The 19,290-nt window shown below is 38.7% G+C and overlaps 1 protein-coding gene across 2 annotated transcripts in view; it reads right to left on the bottom strand.

The window, feature by feature from the left end:
* Positions 1-6,308: 6,308 nt before the first annotated feature.
* LOC145978666 (alpha-tocopherol transfer protein-like) overlaps positions 6,309-19,290 on the bottom strand; it is a 41,694-nt gene continuing 28,712 nt past the window's right edge. Inside the window, exons 6-8 of one of the 2 annotated variants that reach the window (XM_083111434.1) lie at positions 13,476-13,586; positions 10,795-10,939; positions 6,309-6,807 (exon numbers count right to left, since the gene is read on the bottom strand). In XM_083111434.1, coding sequence (XP_082967560.1) covers positions 6,761-6,807; positions 10,795-10,939; positions 13,476-13,586 — 303 coding nt within the window. In that variant the 3' untranslated portion in view covers positions 6,309-6,760. The remainder of the gene's footprint in view (positions 6,808-10,794; positions 10,940-13,475; positions 13,587-19,290) is intronic. The other variant, XM_083111435.1, reaches the window with a different exon arrangement.

The following is a 19,290-nucleotide window of genomic DNA, read 5'->3' as shown; positions in this document are numbered from 1 at the left end:
TAAATCCGTGGCTCTGCGTGCATTCTACAGCATGTACCTCATACCTAACGTCACGCATCGCAACAACAAAATTAGCGTCGGAAGCGAACACATCGTCGTCACGCCAGGTCAATACAATCTTTCCACTTTGCAAGCTCAGTTACCCAAAGGCACGTACCTTTCTCAAAATTCGGTCACGCACAGAGTGGAAATCGTGTCGGCGACGGAGACCGTGGACCTGGGCACCATGGGAGAACTTTTAGGTTTCGAGAACGACACCAAACTCGAAGCTGGCATCAAGCACGTAGCAACCAACATTCCTAAATTCTTGGCCATCGAAACTTTGAACGTACACTGCAACGTAGCGGAAGGAATGATCACGAAATCTTCGGACGGATTGTTAGGAAGTCACAAGCAGACGGGAATCATAGCCACGTTCAAACCAAGTTCCGAGTTCATGGAACCGATCATCTACACGCCCTCTTCGCCGATCTATTTTCCAGTATGTCGCAACCGCATAGACGACATAGAGTTGGTGGTGACGAACGAGAAAGGGAGGTGGTGGATTTCGCAGGTGCAACGACCACTGCCATCGTGGAGATTAACGTATAATAAATAACATGCATAGTGAAAAAAAAATATGGAGCAAATCGAAAGTTACGAATTGCAATCTTTCCCTCCCAACCGTCGCACGTTCGCCAATCTCAACGAAGCGAACCGGGAGATCGAATACGACGTGGACGTAGGGGACGGGTTCGTTCATCCTCACAGAGCGGACCTCTACCTTCAATTCGACGTGGTGAAGAAGGAAAGCGGAGAAGCGTTTCCGCCCAATGCAAATTTGATACTCGTGGACAACTTCGTGCCTCACCTGTTCTCGCAGGTGGAGGTGAGGAAACACGGTACCGTCATCGACAGAATCGATTATCCAGGCATCACGTCGACGGCAGTGGGAACGTTGAAATTATCAAAAACGGACGCCGCATACTATCAAGCGGGAGGATTCGAAGCAGGAACCAAAATATCGACGACAAGTCACACGGTGCTCTTTCCCATGCGTCTGCTACCCGGTTTCTTCTCGGACTACAAGGAGATCATGTGGAAGGGAGGACTGAGGGTCACGTTTCGAAGAGCGGCCAACGACAACGACGCACTGATGCGATACACCAAATTGAACGCCGACGGCACGCCGATAGCCAACACTTTACCCGAAGCGGCGAAATGCATCATCCGGAGCATGGAATTGAGAATGCCGATCGTGGAATACGAAACGAACTACGCCCTCAAGTACAAAGCGGAGATCTTGAAAAGTCCGCAGGTGTCGATTCACTTTCACGGTTACCAGTGCGTGCAGAAGTTGGCGACGGGAAGTCACATGGAATTCGACGTGACGACTCAGTTCAACAACATACAGTTCGACATGCCAGATTTCGTCGTGGTGCTCTTTCAGACCGGGCGCGATAAGAATCAGGAAAAAGATTCCAGCAAGTTCGACGACTGCAAGATCAAGAATGTTTATCTCAAGAATGGACGCAACGAAGTGTTCCCGCGCGAGAATTACAACCTCGACATGACCAAAGACGATTACCTCAAACTTTACGAAGCTTACACCTCTTTCAAACGCGTGACCGAGGGAAGCGTGGACATGTACTACACGCCCAGCGAATTCAAAACCCGCAGGCCGATGTTCGTCATCAACACATCTAAGAGGAAGCAGGTGGTGGTCAACGATCGCACCAACATCAAGGTCGTCTGCGAGTTCAACAGTCTGCTGCCCGCCGATACTCTATGCAGCGTCATCCTGGTCGCAGAGAAGTCCTTCGTCCACGACGTGAAGAATGAGAGGGTCACAGAGCAGTTTTAACAGGCTTTTTTACATCTTTTCTTGCACAATAAGGAATTTTTTGTACTAGCACAATCAGTTACAATGGCACAATACAAATTTCACTAGTTCAGATCAGTTACAAATGTCAATTTCATCAGTTATCAGTTACAATATCTTTTTTTCATCACTATAGCACGAGACAATCAGAATTTGCACAAAATTTGTTGTTGTTTTTACACGTGAAAATTAACAATAAAATTCTTTCTTTTTTTATCGTTTCAGATGCTGTCGAAACATCAAAAACACATACACACTCTAGAAAAAAAAAGCATGCAACTTTATTTGTAACACACACATATTCTCCATCTTCATCAAGAAAATATTATAATAAACATAATTATTTTTATCTATATCTCACAATAAAACTCTATATCCAAAAATATCACAACATCAAATAACACTAGAGTCGTTAGTACACGTTGCATGCATTACGGAGGTCCTCTGTAGAGTTTCATGGAAGTTTGAGAAAAAAAAAACACGTGAAACTCTACAGAGGTGCGGTTGTAGATAACCGCAGCCGTTAGAAAACCTTTACTTTTTTGGCTGGGCACCACGCACCCTGGCGAGGTTATAGGGGCCAGGTATCCTAAAAAACAACAATTATTATTTTGTTTGTTTGTTTGCGTCACAATACACGCGCGCGCGTGTGTATGTGTGTGTGTGTGTGTGTGTGTGTGTGTGTGTGGCACATCGTTCCCCCGAGAGAGAGAGGTTTACAAAGGTCACGATATACAAACATTGCCGGAGTTGGAAAATTACGATATGGCACATTCGCTCACCACTGTTGCCAGCTATAGGTTTTTCTCTCTCTCTCTAGCCCTTGCCAAGTAAAAAAAAAGGTGTAGGTAGGAGTTGGCAACACTGCGAGAAAATGGAGCTCATGCCTTACAAGAGAAAACCATTAAGGCGAGCTCCACCGAGCTCCACTTTCTGACGTTGAACCCGTGCAGTGTTGCCATCCACCCATCTCTCTCTCTTTTACGGCAGTGCCGGCTATCCTTGCCCAGTGTGTGTAGGTTGGCAAAAATTGCTTTATGCACTGTAAGGCAAGCCTCAAGCAAAGTTGCCAGCTCCTTGCTTTAGGTTAGGTTAGACCAAGAAAAAAAAGCTGTAGGTGGGCTGTCGGTTGTTTAACTCTTCCCTCTCTCTCCTCTCTCTTTTTTTGTAAAAAGCCATGGTAAAAGTACCAGTAGGTTGGCAACCTTGCTTTATGCACAGTAAGGCAAGCCTCAAGCAAGGTTGCCAGCTCCTTGCTTTAGGTTAGGTTAGACCAAAAAAAAACCTTGGTGATTTTTTCGAGTAAGGTGTTGGTAATACTGCGAGAAAATAGGGGGGGGCTTATGCCTTACAAGAGCAAACCATTAAGGCAAGCCCCACCGAGCCCACTTTCGGGCGCAGTGTTGGCAACACTGCGAGAAAAAGGTTGCCAGCTCCTTGCTTTAGGTTAGGTTAGACCAAAAACCTTGGTGATTTTTTCGAGTAAGGAGTTGGCAACACTGCGTCATCAATTGAAGATCATGCCTTACGAGAGAAATCCAGTAAGGAGATCCTCACTTGATGACGTTGAACCCGGACACTACCACTACTGTGACAGAAGTACGTTTAATAAACAAAAAACGATTTTGTTTTCAAAACACATACTTAATATCAACATAAGAAATTGAGCAGAATAAAATTTAACATATTCTGTCAATCGAAGTCTATTTTCCTCCAACTTTAATTGTCTTGAACACGAACACGTAAGGTGTTGCTGTTCATTGTCGACAAATATCCAAATGTGCAGAGAATATCAACGCAACAACTTTCGTTAGTAATGGTTGATGATTCCTTTCCATCGAAAAATTTGAATTTCCTATCCTGAATGTATGCAATCCCACGGATATCGACATGGTTGCTACTGGAATTAATTTTAATTGTCTGATAAAATTCTTAAAGTCATAGTATGGTATGGAAACAGCTCCATACCAGCAACTGTCCTGTCACTGATGTTAGCCCTATCCTTCAGAATGTTCAATTACCGCCGCACGCACATATTTTGCTTACCGTAATTGATACGTTCCCATACGAGAAATAATTTCTAGAACTCCACAGGATGCCTAGTCTATATGAATCATGCTACAAATTTTATCACTTTCCAGTACTGGCGTACGCAGTATCTTTTTTTCGGGTGGCACTGGACAAGAATTGGATGGCGCATAGCTGCGTTGATTGGCGCAGGAAAGTTCTCCATTTGGGGGTACAAAATTTGCCATATGCTAACTACTCCGCTACTGGCGACGGCTGCTTAAGAATTAAAAACTACACAAAATATCGTAGTATCAACGTTATTGTAGAGCTAAAGTAATATCATATTTCAATATTAGGTCCATAATAAATAGCAGGAAGTGACAAAGTGTGCAAGGCTACAATGAGTAAAGTCCGAGACAGACGCGTGTACGTTTTGTTAATTTTTTAACTAGTGTCCCGACGCGTCGTGTGCTTTTGCGGACTCAGAAATTTTGCACCCTAATCTTCAGCCTATTGAATCATATGACGCTGAGACCATTAAATAATGCTTCAGTGATGGCTGGTTTAGAATCTGTTGTAAGAACAAAGAAGGCATGGTTTTAATGATATGGAAACATAGAACGGTTTGGATTATGACTTAGTTAATTCTTTATACCTTTCAGGTTAGAATTTTGCAATTGTATTAATGACTGCATATTTGAAGGCCAGTATTTTTTACATTATTACACATTATCACTGTAAATTTATAGGGTAAGTAACTGTAAATTTATCACTTCCATATAGGGTAAGTTAAGGAGAATTGGGTCACAAACCAACAATGTAAATACAAAAACCACACGAACATAATATTAATAACTGCGATACCCGGTCATCCCTCTGCTTCACGGTCAAAGTAGCTTTCCCACTTTTTCTCATGAATTTGTCTTGGTCACTCTGTATACTTCTTTGGAGATAATACTTAAGAACGCTAAACAGTTATGCGGCTTATCTTGGGTTCCCACTTTCCCTAAATGCCTTAATCGCTTTCTGCATGTCCTCCTCATTCAACGAAGTTGACGATATATTTGTATATTTCCCCTTGCTTAGAAGACAAATTAATTTAGAAAACTCTTTCAGAGTAAATGGGCATGTCATGTGTTGATAATGTGCACCAGATTTTGGTGACCCTATTCACCAAAAGTGCAATTTTTTTCTGTTCATTAGTTGGATACACTCTATCAAGAACTAAGATGCTGGTAAATCTTATAATCTCTTCCTCAACAACAAAATACCATGTTATGCACAAATGGTCTTTAAAGTATCGCATGCAGTACAGTACAACTCTAATAAATACACACAGCAATTTTTTTAAAACACAGTTTTCCCTCGTCTACTTACATTTAACTCGAGTATTATCTGTAGGCTTTTACAGCTCCAAATTTACTACCTCTTTGTAGCTTATGCGTTCAACAGATACTATAAGTTCTAAACTTCACTGCTAGATCGAAACATTTCCTTCACTTCGTTTGGTTTTGAGTAGGGATAGAGAATTTCAAAAGTGATCCTTATTCACCCTGTGATCCGATTCACCTTAAGTTGCCCTATGTAAATGTAGAGTAGTAAATAGCGTTATACAATTCTAATCAGTTTTTTTTTTTGTCGTTTCATTTTTCGTACCATATAAAGAGATAGAATAGTATGTATGATTGTTTACTCTACTACAACATTTTATCACACTCAAGAAATATTAATATACGTTTTTAACTAACGTCACCGATTTTTCTTTGGAGACATCGCTGTGCTGAATACATTAATTGCTCTTCCACTAGTAAATTACCTTGAAGTGCTTTGTTAAATTTAGTGTTAATTCATAATTTGCATAGTGTGCAAGAGTGTAATATGAATCGATTTTAATGAAAAATCCGATTTTCAACTTTTCTTTTAGAAGGCTCTGTCTCATACAAACTGGTCGGCCTTTTCTTTGTAAAAGTCACATATTGTCTGTCCTCTCAGAAACCGCAGGTTACGCTGCTTTTGAAACTATTATGAATTTTATGTCCACTCTTTGCACGGACAGTCTAATTTTGACTGGATCTACAATTTAAGATCGATCCGTGTCATTTATATGTTTGCACCGTGTATCGAAAGAGGAACCTCTTGACTACAAGGACTACAAGGCGACGACGATTTGGTAACTGGTGCTACCCTTTGAGACAGTTATAAAATACCTGTTATTTTCTGGAACGAAATCATAAATACATCCTCTAACTTAATATGTGTAACATTTCTCTATCAATAAACTTACACGTAAGAAGACGAACAAACTTCATCGACAAATTTTAAGGAAGTAAAACATAAAATAATCAAGCTTTTATAAACTAGCGTACCTATTACATTACTTATGGGTTATTGTGAAAGAGAGAGAGATATAGTGATAAGAACCATTCTTATTCCAGGAACACGAGCATATGCTTGTACAAAATAACGACTGACTTGCACAGTGACATTCACTACACTTATTTACTCATTTTCTGGGTACCAATTGCTAAGTACGATCGACTGTTCTGATTTTCAACTCATATATTTACGAACTTACCAATGAGATAGAAGATTTAGTTTTGATTGTATACCTGAATTTCTTGTTAACAATACGTACTGGAGGGCACTTGTCCCTCCCAACTTTCACATTGGGTACGGCCAACCCTGAAGCAAGTTCACATTGTCAAACGTCTCTTAACCTTCTTCTTCATTCTTTTCCGTGTTTATCTCTTTACTTCTACATTATGTGGTATCAAAACTTTCTTCTAAGATGTAGGAAAATGGCGAAAAACGGACAAAACTCGTAATGTTTGACCCAGTAACTCAAGTAGATATCAAGTCCTTTGCATGATTGTGACGCAATGCTTATCTTTATGTCGCATCTGAAGTACGTTGGAAACCATATCTGGTGTGGTTTTCTGTAAAAGTAGATAACAGAAAATTAAATTGGAATAATGAACATAATTTCTTTACAAAAACAGTTTTTAAATGTAAAGGGATGCTAATTAACGTTTTCAGAAAAAGTATTCGTAAAATATTTTGTATTAGTCTAGTTTAATTTTCTAATCGATCTAAAATTATTAAGAATCATGATATTTCTTAGATAAATTTACTTGAGAAGTGTGATTCAAAAATAGATTCTGTGTGTAAGTTTTTTGATTGATTGAGTTTGTGTTGTAAGTCCACTTTATGCACAGTAAGGCTGATCGGGACTGGACCTACAGTTTAAAGTGGAATTCAAACCACTATGTCCTCTCTGTGTAAGAGAACATATTTTACTGTATATGTACGTACGTACAAAGAATAGAAAAAAACAATAGAAAAATAAATATATTATTGCGTGTAGTAATCTTCTGGTAAGGCCGACCTCCTTTACGGAGTGGTTATCACACCGCGCTACGACGTCAGAGGTCCCGGGCTGGAATCCCGACTTGGGTGTGGGTGTAATTTGTGCGTCCCTTCATCAATTTCATCGTATAATCTCTGATCCCCATCTTCGCGATTAGCCAAAGTTGTAGAAAATCGAAGAAAAATAAACCAAGTCGATAAATGAATCAATCAATCTTGTGATAACTCTACTGATATATAGAAAATACACAATAGTTAATGTGATATATGTTATATACATGGTATAGTTTCAGACTGAAGAAGCAAGAGTGCATGTAAAATAAATTAATATTGAGCCGAATCTGTAATGTTAATTGCAGTGTTGTCATATGCAACGTCCCACCTACACACCATTACCACACTCTAAACACTTCACTTAGGAGGACGGCAAAAGTCTACCCATATGCGCTAACTTTTTGTCAGCCGTAGAACATGGACTCAGAAATATCTCAGGGCTTGCTGGGTGTAAGGAAAGACTATACCAGCTTAATATATTTGTTTATTATAGTCTCAACACAAGGGTGTCCGTTTGCACACTTACACACGTGTCTTTACCTGAAACGCTTACCACGCGCGTGCATTTACTTCTACCACACACGTTATTTTACCTGTACCACGCACGTTCTTTTACCTGTACCACCTTTGGTCTCGAAGAGATAAGGGGGGCAGGGAACATCCAATTTATTCCTCGCTGTGAGGCGCCAGGGGGAGTATGGGGACCTAATTTTATTTAGGGCCTTGGTCGCCGCTGACGTCACGGGTTCCCCTGTAAAAGAGAGTAGGTTGTGCGTAGTACCCCAACCACAGCCGAGAATTGGCCGAAACCAATCGGTACTCCCGAATAACGGGCGCAGGGTAAAAGGATTAAAGGATGCCGCGACACCCCGGCGTTAGCTGGGAGTTGGCAAGCCAACCGGTGTCTCCTATGAAGGGACGGCAGGTTAGAAAAGGAAGGTCCGGGTGCTCCCAGACAAGCCGGGCAGGTAGAACCTGGGCACCTATCAGCCTAAGCGAGCGGACCAGGTAGGTAGGTTGCTGCTAGGCTCTTCTTCTTCTTTCTTCTTTCTCCGTCCTTCCTTCTGGGATGGCTTCTAGTTCTCAGGCTGGGAGGCCAGTTAACCCTGGATGTTTGCCTGTTGACATCAGGGAGCCAACTGAGCTCCGGGCCTGGCTGCGCTTGGTTTTATACTCGCGGGGGCGGCGCATTGGTGGTGAAAATTTTAACTACAAGTACGCGTTGCTAACTCTTTTTTTTACATATAGCAACCTTCGTACTGAGAAACATCCAAGAAGTGACATTAAGAAAACACTAGTGGGAAAATCACTAGATGCACGCGTTAATATAAAGTAAAACTGTGTGCATTCAGACAATACAATTAATAATGAGCCTCGCAGGACTCTGCAATTCCAAACAACGAGTTGAACAGTGTAAATGACAATAATTAATAACATTTACTGAATACAGCAACCACGCAGGGTCTAATAATAAGCGAAACTAATAAACATAGAGGTGGATCCGTTAGCGTTTAGAGAATACAGCGACCACGCAGGGTCAAATAATAAGCTAAACTAATTATCGTAGAGGTGGATCCGTTAACATATTTAAACTAAAAGCGTATGCCTCGCAGGGACATTCCGCTTAACTCTTTCATCAGATTAAAAATAATATAGTGACCACGCAAGGTCTAATAATAATTAAATGGCGACCAAGCAGGGTCGTTACACATAGGAACTGGCGAACGCAACTAGGGGTAAATGATGGGGCTACTTTCCCTCCAGAAATTTTGAGAAATTCAAACCAACACTAATTATGGCCATTGCATAAAATATTTTTTTCTTTATTCCCTGTAAAGATATTTTTACTTGAATTATTTATTAATTTCAAAAATTGTCTGCGTGAAAGTAATCAATCATAAAAACCGGCCTCGGTTCTCGGTGTGAATGGCCTCAGATTATAATTTTTCTGGCAAATCCATGAATATAAGGGACTCTGAAACTTGGCCAGCCCCTCTTAATTAATTAGTTAATTTATATCTAGGGCCACAAATGGTGGAAAGTTGGACAGAGCTCTGTCATCATTTCTCGCCAGATCATTACAAGTATGGGTGGCATGGGTCCATACATCCACGCCCTCCATACGCCTTATTGGCAGGATGCAATAAACAGGTGAGAAATCTACATTCTTAATAGTAACTGTAATGTTGTAACAGCTGGCTCATTTTAAGGTCGGCATTGCAACAAATTTCCATTCTAAGTGAGGTAACTATAACATCAGGCATTTGTAGGAAATGTAACATTCATTCTCTTACTACCAATAACTCGAACACATTCACATATCGACAATAACAATCGCAATTACTGTGGTTTCTTAGGTGAGGAGGTGATTTTGATTTTGAATTTGAATTTGAAATTTTGGTTGCGTCAACACTTGGGCTATTTGCACCCGTAGCAATATACGGAGCCCAGCCTCTTACCGTAACTAAAATATAACGAATACAACATAACTGTAATGCCGGAAGACTAAAATATTCATACTTTGGTTAAAACTGATCCTGTAAATATGCACTCAGCACGCTTAAGAACAAATGGCAGGACAACACAGATTCCTACAGAATGTTATACTGGCAGTAGGACAGACTCCATAGCCTGCACAATACTCTCCAAGGTGTATTACGTGGATAAGAGTTTGACAATTGGGTGTACTGCGTGGAGAGTCAACCCTTACACCCCGTGATTACGATTTCCTTTAAATATTTTTAATATTTTTAATATCTTGCTTTGAAGATCAAGTATTTTGAAATCCCTCGGTGATCTAAGAAGACAACATTGTACGCAAAATAACATAATTTTTGAACCGGACCTATTTTGGATCGTATCCATGTATTTCTTAATGTCGTTTATTCGTTGTTGATGTTGGTTTAGTTCTGCCGCCTTTGCATAATCGCGACGATGGATATTAATGATTATAAAAATGAGAATGATGAATTAACACTAAGAAGTATACACGGGTGAAGTTAAGAAAGAGAGGAAGAAAGTGGATCTCCCAAAAAATTACCTCTTCCACACGCATTCAATCGGAGGTATGGCTATTGTCCCTGTTCATCAAACTATACCGAAACGTCAGTTAAGAGAAACTTTTACATCCCGTTACACAGGGACGACACAACACATCCCCGGTACAGATTTATACTGGTTGTGGACGCAGTCACCAGAGCTTCCTTACACTGAAAATATGCAGGCCAGTCCAAGTTAAAGCGAGTTTAACATGTCTCTGCTTTCGGGGAATGTCAACCTCCTATTTCTTCGTACCTAAAGATTAATCCAAGATGTTAATCTCTTGATCATTACATTTGTATGAACATGTCCTTTCAATGGACATATCACTACTTATCTCTGTTGTATTTTTGGCTTGTGTATTTAAAAAATAAAGTAGATTTTGAAGACCGTTTATAATGTTAAAGTCATGAGTACCTCTAGCAATCTTCACAAACTGCGCATTTCGAATAACCGAAACTTACCTACTATCACAATTTCCATTTCCATCATCCAGTATAAAAACCATTCGTTGTTGAATCCAGGTTCGCATCCTCCGTACATCACTGGGAGAGTAATCGGTTGTATGCCATTGTCGAAGTCTTTCATTTGTGCCCCGTGAAATATCATCTTTGAAAAATAAATTTTACATGAAAATATATATAAACATTGAGATGAGGTAAGCTATAAAATAAGAATAATAGAAGGACTCGGGTGTAAAACATGTCAAGTAACATTTTGGTCATTTTGGAGTTACAATGTGCATCTGTAGTCCATCGTAAATGGAGTCGAATCGTACTCGAAGTGTTTCGTTTCGTCAACAGATGACAGAGCCAGACGTGTTGAAAATTATGGTATCTACCAGTTGTTTCATGAAAAGTATGGTAAGTAGCAAAGATGGCGGCGAAACGGCTGTTACTAAATTGCAACGTGTCTCAGAGAGTTCGCGAGTATTGAGGCAACAGCAAAGATGAGAACGAGTTACAAAGTGTATATGATTCACATAATGACCCGGAATATGTAACCCCGACTAAGAATGAGGAGAATGAAGAGGTTGCCAATCAAAAATGCGACTAAAACTGTACATGGTCACGTACATTCTATTTCATACAAAACGTGATATCTACAGTAGATACCATTGTTTACATGTAGCAGTGCTCATAACTGAAGTTTCGAATTAAATTTTACTCTCGTACCTGGATGTGAACTGCGATCTAGCAGAGAAGTACACACTTTTCCTCTAGTAGATATAAATATCTGCAGTCACATAGAAATAACCACTCCGCCGCGGGAGCCAGTAATAGTTATCTTGAAGATTTAAACTACGGATGGCCTTTTACAAAAAATTGTTTCTCGATTTTTGAAAATGACATTTTTCGATTTTTCGTTTTCTTTTTAAAAAATCTTTTTTTCGAAAAAAAAAGTAGTTTTTCGTTTTTCGAAAAGAAATCTGTTTCGTTTATCGAAAAAAAATCGTCTTTCGGTTTCTTCTTTTTCGAAAAAAAATATTTCGAAAAAGTTTTCTTTTAAAAAAATCGTTTAGCGAAAAATGATAATCGTTTTTCGAAAAAATCGTTTTTCTTTTTTCGAAAAAAAATCGTTTTTAGTTTTTCGAAAAAATTTGATAGTTTCTTACTTTTTCGAAAAAATCGTTTTTCGCTTTTGGTTTTTTTGTTTTTCATTTTCGAAAAAAATATTTTTAGATTTTCAATTTTTCGAAAAAAATCTTTTACCGATTTTCGAAAAAAAAATGTTTTTCTTAAAAAAATAGGTTTTTCGAAAAAATAATATTTTTTTGTTTCGAAAAAAAAGTTTTTTTTTAAAAAAAAATAGTTTTTCGCTCTTCGCATTTTGCTTTTCGAAAACATTTTCATACTTCCACTTTTCATTTTCGAAAAAAATATTTTTAGATTTTTAATTTTTCGAAAAACGCCATCCCTATTTTATGTATAAATTGCTTATTTAGTAGCTCAGGTCAGGTTATTGATTATTGAATAACATTATTATTATTATTAAAGGCTTTCATTGTTGTGTTACAAATTGTTATGGTTGCTATAAAAAGTCTAATGTCAAAATATTATTATTGAACTGACATCGCAAGTTAGCTTGAATAAAGCGGTATCTGATCACTCATTTTGATAATGACATTGCATGTAAAGCATGGTAACTACAACAATTCCTTGAACAACTTTCAAACAAATCGCATGTAGCACCACCGAAAAAAATAATTCGGATGAAATATCATGTTTGTATGATAGTAAACATATTTGCTGTAAATAATTTAGAAATTTATTTTAATTTGTAAATCAGATTTTTTTGAAACATCAACTTTCAATATCTCGAAACCTGCATTTTGTCACTTACCATGTTTTATTACAATTGAGCCCTTCAAGACACCTATAAACATTGAGTGTTTACTCCTTGCGCGTTCCGACGTTTGCTCTTAGTTTACAAAACAGAATAGAACATTTACGAGAGATAGCGTGGGAATCAAACAGGATTGATAAAGCACTCGGTGTTTACAAAATGAAATCAGTGACGGCTTCTAAATACACATTCGCACACATTATTAGCATTTCACCAACTAGGACGAAGTTTAAAAACAATGAAATCAGTAGTGGTTTGTAAGCACATATTCGCAATTATCTCGAAAACGGCTCGTTTGCGGGCCCATGCTTACTGAGACTTTTTTGCTTCTATTATGGTGTACATTCATCTGTGTCAGTTTGCGCTATTACGTTTGAGACGCCCTGTACATGGAAGTATATAAAATGGATTTTGCTGTCGCTTGTATACTTAAAACTTAAAATATTTGAATAATAATGATAAAATTATAATAATTCCTTTATTTAGCGGACGAGTTTCAGCTGTGGGTTGCTCTGGAAGCAAATAAGACAATCATGATTACGAACCATTTCAAGGAATTATACATTATAATTCTGACACATTAGAAAATATCTATCAAGAAGTTCATATTTACCAATAATTGAAATATTTACAAAATAAAATCATTATTGATCAACATGCAACGATATCATCGATCAGTTCCTGAATTTCTGCATTATTAACTAGTAATTTTTGAGTAATTATTTATACATTCATATATTAATATTTCAATTATCACATAGAATCTTTGCAATGCAATGTTTATAATCTATCAACTTACCTTATCTAGTGTATCCTTCGAAAGAAATGGCTTAATGAGCTTAAATAATGCATAGAAGTACATTGGCGGATTCAATATATGAAAAGCTTTAAAGTTAAGAGGGTAGGTCTCCTGAAAAGTAAAGGTTTCATATTTAGAACTGAAATATATTTATCTACCAATCTTTGACGTTCTTACATTTTTTCCTACTGTGACCAAAATAACAACTACTAATTGGTTCAAATAAAGTTTTCTTTTCAAATTCTAGATGTGGAAGTTACATTAGTTTATTATAAAGAGTTATTGTGTGCAATTTACGGGTTTCATCTTTCCTAAGCGCATTTTTCTACTAAATCTTTTATTAATAGTATTTCGCTACTCACAATTCAAAGTTTACAACTCCTAAAAACTTCGTTTGTTTTTTATATATGTTCTACTTGTAATGCACATGTTGCGGGAATGTTTAATTTTTTTTAATATAATGAGCTAATTTATAGTTTATTTCTTGCACAAAATGATAGAGACACACCCTCACCCTACATTTAAATACCTGCGTACTTTCGACTGGCCTATGACCACGTCTTGTGCGCTCGCTGACGTGACGTTTGGTCAAAAGTGAAACAAGTAAGTATGTTTGCTTATTTGAAAAGTTTAGAACTTTACTTTATATATGTACTATGTGCTCTAATACTGTAAAAATACTGAAAATATTATTGTCTGTTTTCTTAATAATAATTGGATGAGTAATATCCGGTTCAAAATAGTGTATTAGATGTTTTGTATAAACGAATTCAATAGGGACACCACACTGGAAGAGCAATATTTACTTCTTTTCTCATTTTCAGATTTAAAATATAATTGAATTATTTTTCTTCATTCGTTGCAAATTCCTACCTTGCCTCTGTAATAAATTATAACTGACATATTTTGAAATACATCGAAACTCTTCTATCAAACTATGGTCGCCAAATTTTAATATATATTTTTTTCGAAGAGATAGGTCCGAAATTCGGTATGGTACTAGCAGAGCGTATAGTAGGAATAGTGTGCCCACTCCCTGAGTTACCGTGGTCCACCGTCTAGATGGCAGTGGAGACGTTTGAGACGGCGCGGAAGATGGTCGCGTTGCTTACATAACTAACTACATAAGAAACAGAAATGCATGTTACTTACGTTTGGAGAAGAGCTCAGCAGCTGGATAGTTTGGAGAATTTCCGTGATGATTTTGCTGTCTTCGAGGCACTTAATTTCTTTGTTATCTCCTTGGTGCAGAAGAAAAATCGATAATTTCAGATAGTGAAATAGGTATGAGTTTAGGTAGCGTACGCAGCACACGATCTTCACCGCATCCGAATTGCGAAGTTCTTACAGCAATTATATTTAAATTGTCCAAACACTCAAAAAAATATATCACCCCATAAACTATTAGCACATGATAATTTTTCTGCAACAACTTCTTCCACTCGTAACAGCACATCATAAACACTTTCCGATGCATAGGTAAGGTATTTACAGCTGTCGCCCCCAAACATAGTCTTGGATTACCGTAAGTGAGGTACATTAGTTGGTTTCCCGTGCAGAAAAGTTGTACACAGTTTACAATCCGTCACTTTTGAAATATACCGCACTATGTATCCTGCCAAATGATACACCAAGTATTCTTTACCAACACTTTGTTAATTTAAGTTCGGTATGTTGTTTTCCCAGTCCGGTATTTGAATTTCATCTTCAACAATGGAAATGTTTTCCTTTATTTTATTTTCTGCGTGCTTCTTCTCCGAAAGATTTCTATTTTCGGTTGCTAGTAGGTGAAACCCAACGTTCTGGAGCGGTCCTTTGACCTACTTTCTCGCCTTAATGGATTTCTCTCGTAAGGCGCAGTGTTGCCAACTTCTTACTCGAAAAAATCACCAAGGTTTTTTTGGTCTAACCTAACCTAAAGCAAGGAGCTGGCAACCTTGCTTGAGAGTTCTGCAACCGAAAGTGGGACTCGCAGTGTTGCCAACATCTTACTCGAAAAAAATCACCAAGGTTTTTGTCTTGGTCTAACCTAACCTAAAGCAAGGAGCTGGCAATCTTGCTTGAGGCTTGTTTTACAGTGCATAAAGCAATTTTTGGTAACCTACTGGTATTTTTGCCATGGCTTTTTACAAAAAAAAAGAGAGAGGAGAGTGGGAAGAGTTAAACAAGCGACAACCTACCTACAGCTTTTTTCTTCTTGGTCTAACCTAGCCTAAAGCAAGGAGCTGGCAATTTTGCTTGAGGCTTGAGTTACAGTGCATAAAGCAAGGTTGCCAACCTACTGGTACTTTTACCATGACCTTTTACAAAAAAAGAGAGGAGAGAGAGGTTAAACAACCGACAGCCTACCTACAGCCTTTTTCTTCTTGGTCTAACCTAACCTAAAGCAAGGAGTTGGCAATCTTGCTTGAGGCTTGCCTTACAGTGCATAAAGCAGGGTTGGTAACCTACTGGTACTTTTACCATAGCCTTTTACAAAAGAGAGAGGAGAGAGAGAGAGAGAATTAAACAACCGACAGCTGCCAACACCCACCTACAACTTTTTTTTTTCTTTTTACTTAGCAAAAGCTACTATTTTTTTTTAGGCTTAGCCAATTTATATACTGGCGTAACATATACACACTAAACAAGGAGAGCCGACAACAAACACGTACTGCCGTAAAAGAGAGAGATGGGTGGATGGCAACACAGTATGTGTGTGCGTGGGTGTTTATAATATGTAGCATTATTAACTAGAGAGTGTTGGCAAACCACCTACAACTAAAAAAATAGAGATGCCAACGTTGCTGTAAGATGAAGAGAGAGAGAGACCTATAGCTGGCAACAGTGGTGAGCGAATATGCCATATTGTAATTTTCCAACTTCGGCAATGTTTGTATATTGTGATCTTTGTAAACCTCTCTCGGGGGAACGATGTGCCACACACACACATGTGCGTGCTTCTTATTATTTCCGTATTGTGACGCAAACAAACAAACAAAATAATAATTGTTGTTTTTTAGGATACCTGGCCCCTATAACCTCGCCAGGGTGCGTGGTGCCCAACCAAAAAAAGTAAAGGTTTTCCCGTACGGTTTTTGAACGTAAAATTGATTGACGTGTGGGCGAATCTCTTCGGGGGTGGTCTGTTTGGTGTCTATTTTGAGCAGTTTGCCCGGCGGCAAAGTTTTATTGTTCTTAAATTTTTTGATTTTTTTACGCAAGGCCATAATTTTACGTATGCACGTGACATTAAACGTGTCCTATGAGAAATACACGTGAAGATCAGCTTCCGTGCAGCCGATGTGGGATTCGTGACGCTGCGATAAACGTCAACTTCCGTGCCGGGTGGGAAACACAAACATCGCGTGTTCTGCAATGCTTTGCTGAAATAGTAATGCAAGAAATACAAGTTGAGTTTGTGCCCTCGAACCTGGTCCGCGCGCAACACGCTCTGGCAGCACGCTGAGACGATTGTTTGCACGAGTCTGTTTTTCAGAAACACACGTCTCTCACAAGCATCGAATCCTGGACGTTGTACTGCAACAGATTGTCTATCTTGTTTTTCTCGTAGAGCGTCTGCACGGTTTTGCCCTCGGGTATTATCTCGGGTATAATTGTTGTTTTTTAGGATACCTGGCCTCTATAACCTTGCCAGGAGTGCGTGGTGGGGTGGGTGAAGTCAGATTCAAAGAGAATGCCACGTGATTATTTTGATTCAATAGCTCCGTCTAGTTCGCTGCATTTTTTGACTGCACTCACGCGTCTAGTTGGTTACACGGTGCAACCTACCTTGTTGATTTTGGGTGTCATGTAGTGTATTTGGTGTCTGCACCACGTCTTGGAGAGGTGTAATATGTGGTGTGGTGTATGACCACGTGGTGAGTGGTTAACTAATCAAATGAATGTTTAAAGCAGCAGACAGGTATTTGTTGAATCTTCTGAACTTGAACACTGCTATTTGTCTACTTGGTTGAATGTTATTTTTTTTCACCAGCCTGACACCGGGATACACCTGCACTGCATCTAATGTCAAAAAGTGCAGCGTACTAGACGAGGATATTAAATTGCTCTGTTGTAAATGAGATGCATGATGTTCTCTCGTAAGTTGTTAATATGAATTGATGTTACTGTGAAGAAACTGAAGGCAGAATAACGCCAACGCTATCTGGACTCGCCCAGTTAATTCAAGATAGTCGCGACAAACGTAAACGAGCTGTGCAGGACTTGGAAATTTTTTTCGATTGATGAAAATTTGGTTCTATGATGATGACCTATACTAAATTTTTGGTATGGGAGGACAGAGGAGGATATCGAGACTCGACCAACACACTAAACCCCAGACCTCTCTATGGCTACATGTTCGGAAGTTACGAGTGATTAAAAGTTTTGGGAGGGTGTGTGCAAACACCCCTTACTCTTGAACTCAGGACCACCAAACTTTGGCATACATACGCTACATCCCCAAAATCGACAAGGGGTGGTGTTTGGGGGGATTTTTCGATTTATTTTCGCGCAATCTCTCACTGTTTTCGAGTTATTTGCAATATTTAATGCTGGACTTGGAAAGTAAATAATTATCTACCTCATCAATAAATTGAAATATAAAGGAATAATCATACTACATCTACGAAATGTCAATATCATGCTGCTGCTTCAGACAGAGGGGGGTCAACCATGATAACCTATGTTTATTTTGTTACGAGCCAATGCTAGCGCATGTCTCTACGATGATCCTATCGAAAAGAAATTGACAATTGGCCCACCCTTGACCTCCAAATTTCGTACACGTACTCTACATCACCAAAATCGACAAGGGGGTCGACCCTATCTTCTGCACAACTCTGACGTGTACGTCCTGTTTCGCGAAGAGTCGACAACCTTCCACAGCTGTTTGTATTATATTACATCAGATATTACATTGCATGAGTGAGTTGGCTGTGTGTATAAAGACTAGTTTCAGACATGGACACGAATATGACGCCATGATAATTAGCTGCTGTCCAAAGTTATTGCATAACTTAAAATATTTATATATAAAAAATTATATTTATTGCACTATGCTTTCTAGCGAAGGTATTATTGTAAACGATATTGTTTGTAAATGTGGAAAGTTAGAAGCTCAGTCCGCGGCCTATCAATGATAAAAATTTCATCACGGACAGCAACCAACAGATATTTTGCGTGCACGTCACAAAAGCATTGTCATATGGACTGACGATTATTATTTTTTTTTTAAAAAAAAACAGACCTAGTTACGATGGGTTATAACTTGTGCTGTCTTGCAATTGTTTTTGCTTATTTCAATGTCAGCGAGCGTGATATGAAACATGCATGCGAAGAGGGGAGGGAGATCATAACAAATAATTCACACTTCGATTTCATTACTTTCGCTAGTCACGTTTCACCTCCTATCTAGAAGGATACTGGACGCTATTTTTTGAAGACGGCTAAAAGCGAGGGAAGGAGAGAAATGTTACCTTTTACCTTTTTGCCTGTGTGTGTGACGAAAATAGTTTTACATGCATATGGCTGTATCGTGATCTGCTTGAATCATCATCACGTCTGTGAGTTTTCAGTATTGCTGAATATATTTACATATCAACCAACGGTTATGAATTGCGTAGAAATTGGCTTTGTTAACGGTCCAGTGGCGAAGTTGGAAACAGAGAGCGGTCACATCAGACAGGTGCTCCTGGTATCTAAAGAAATGCCCCCTCTTACAGAAAAAAAAAAAAATGGAGTGTTAGAAAGGAAAGATGTTATACCCGAATGAACGGGGAGTCTCGAGCATCTTCCAATCCTCATCTTTGCGTTCAGCTAACGAGGAAAAAAG

This window comes from Lepisma saccharinum, chromosome 25, assembly GCF_977018435.1.
Source record: "Lepisma saccharinum chromosome 25, izLepSacc3.1, whole genome shotgun sequence".
In the NCBI taxonomy this organism is placed as follows: domain Eukaryota; kingdom Metazoa; phylum Arthropoda; class Insecta; order Zygentoma; family Lepismatidae; genus Lepisma; species Lepisma saccharinum.
The sequence above is the reverse complement of the archived record's forward strand: the minus strand, read 5'-3'. Positions and strand labels throughout refer to the sequence as shown.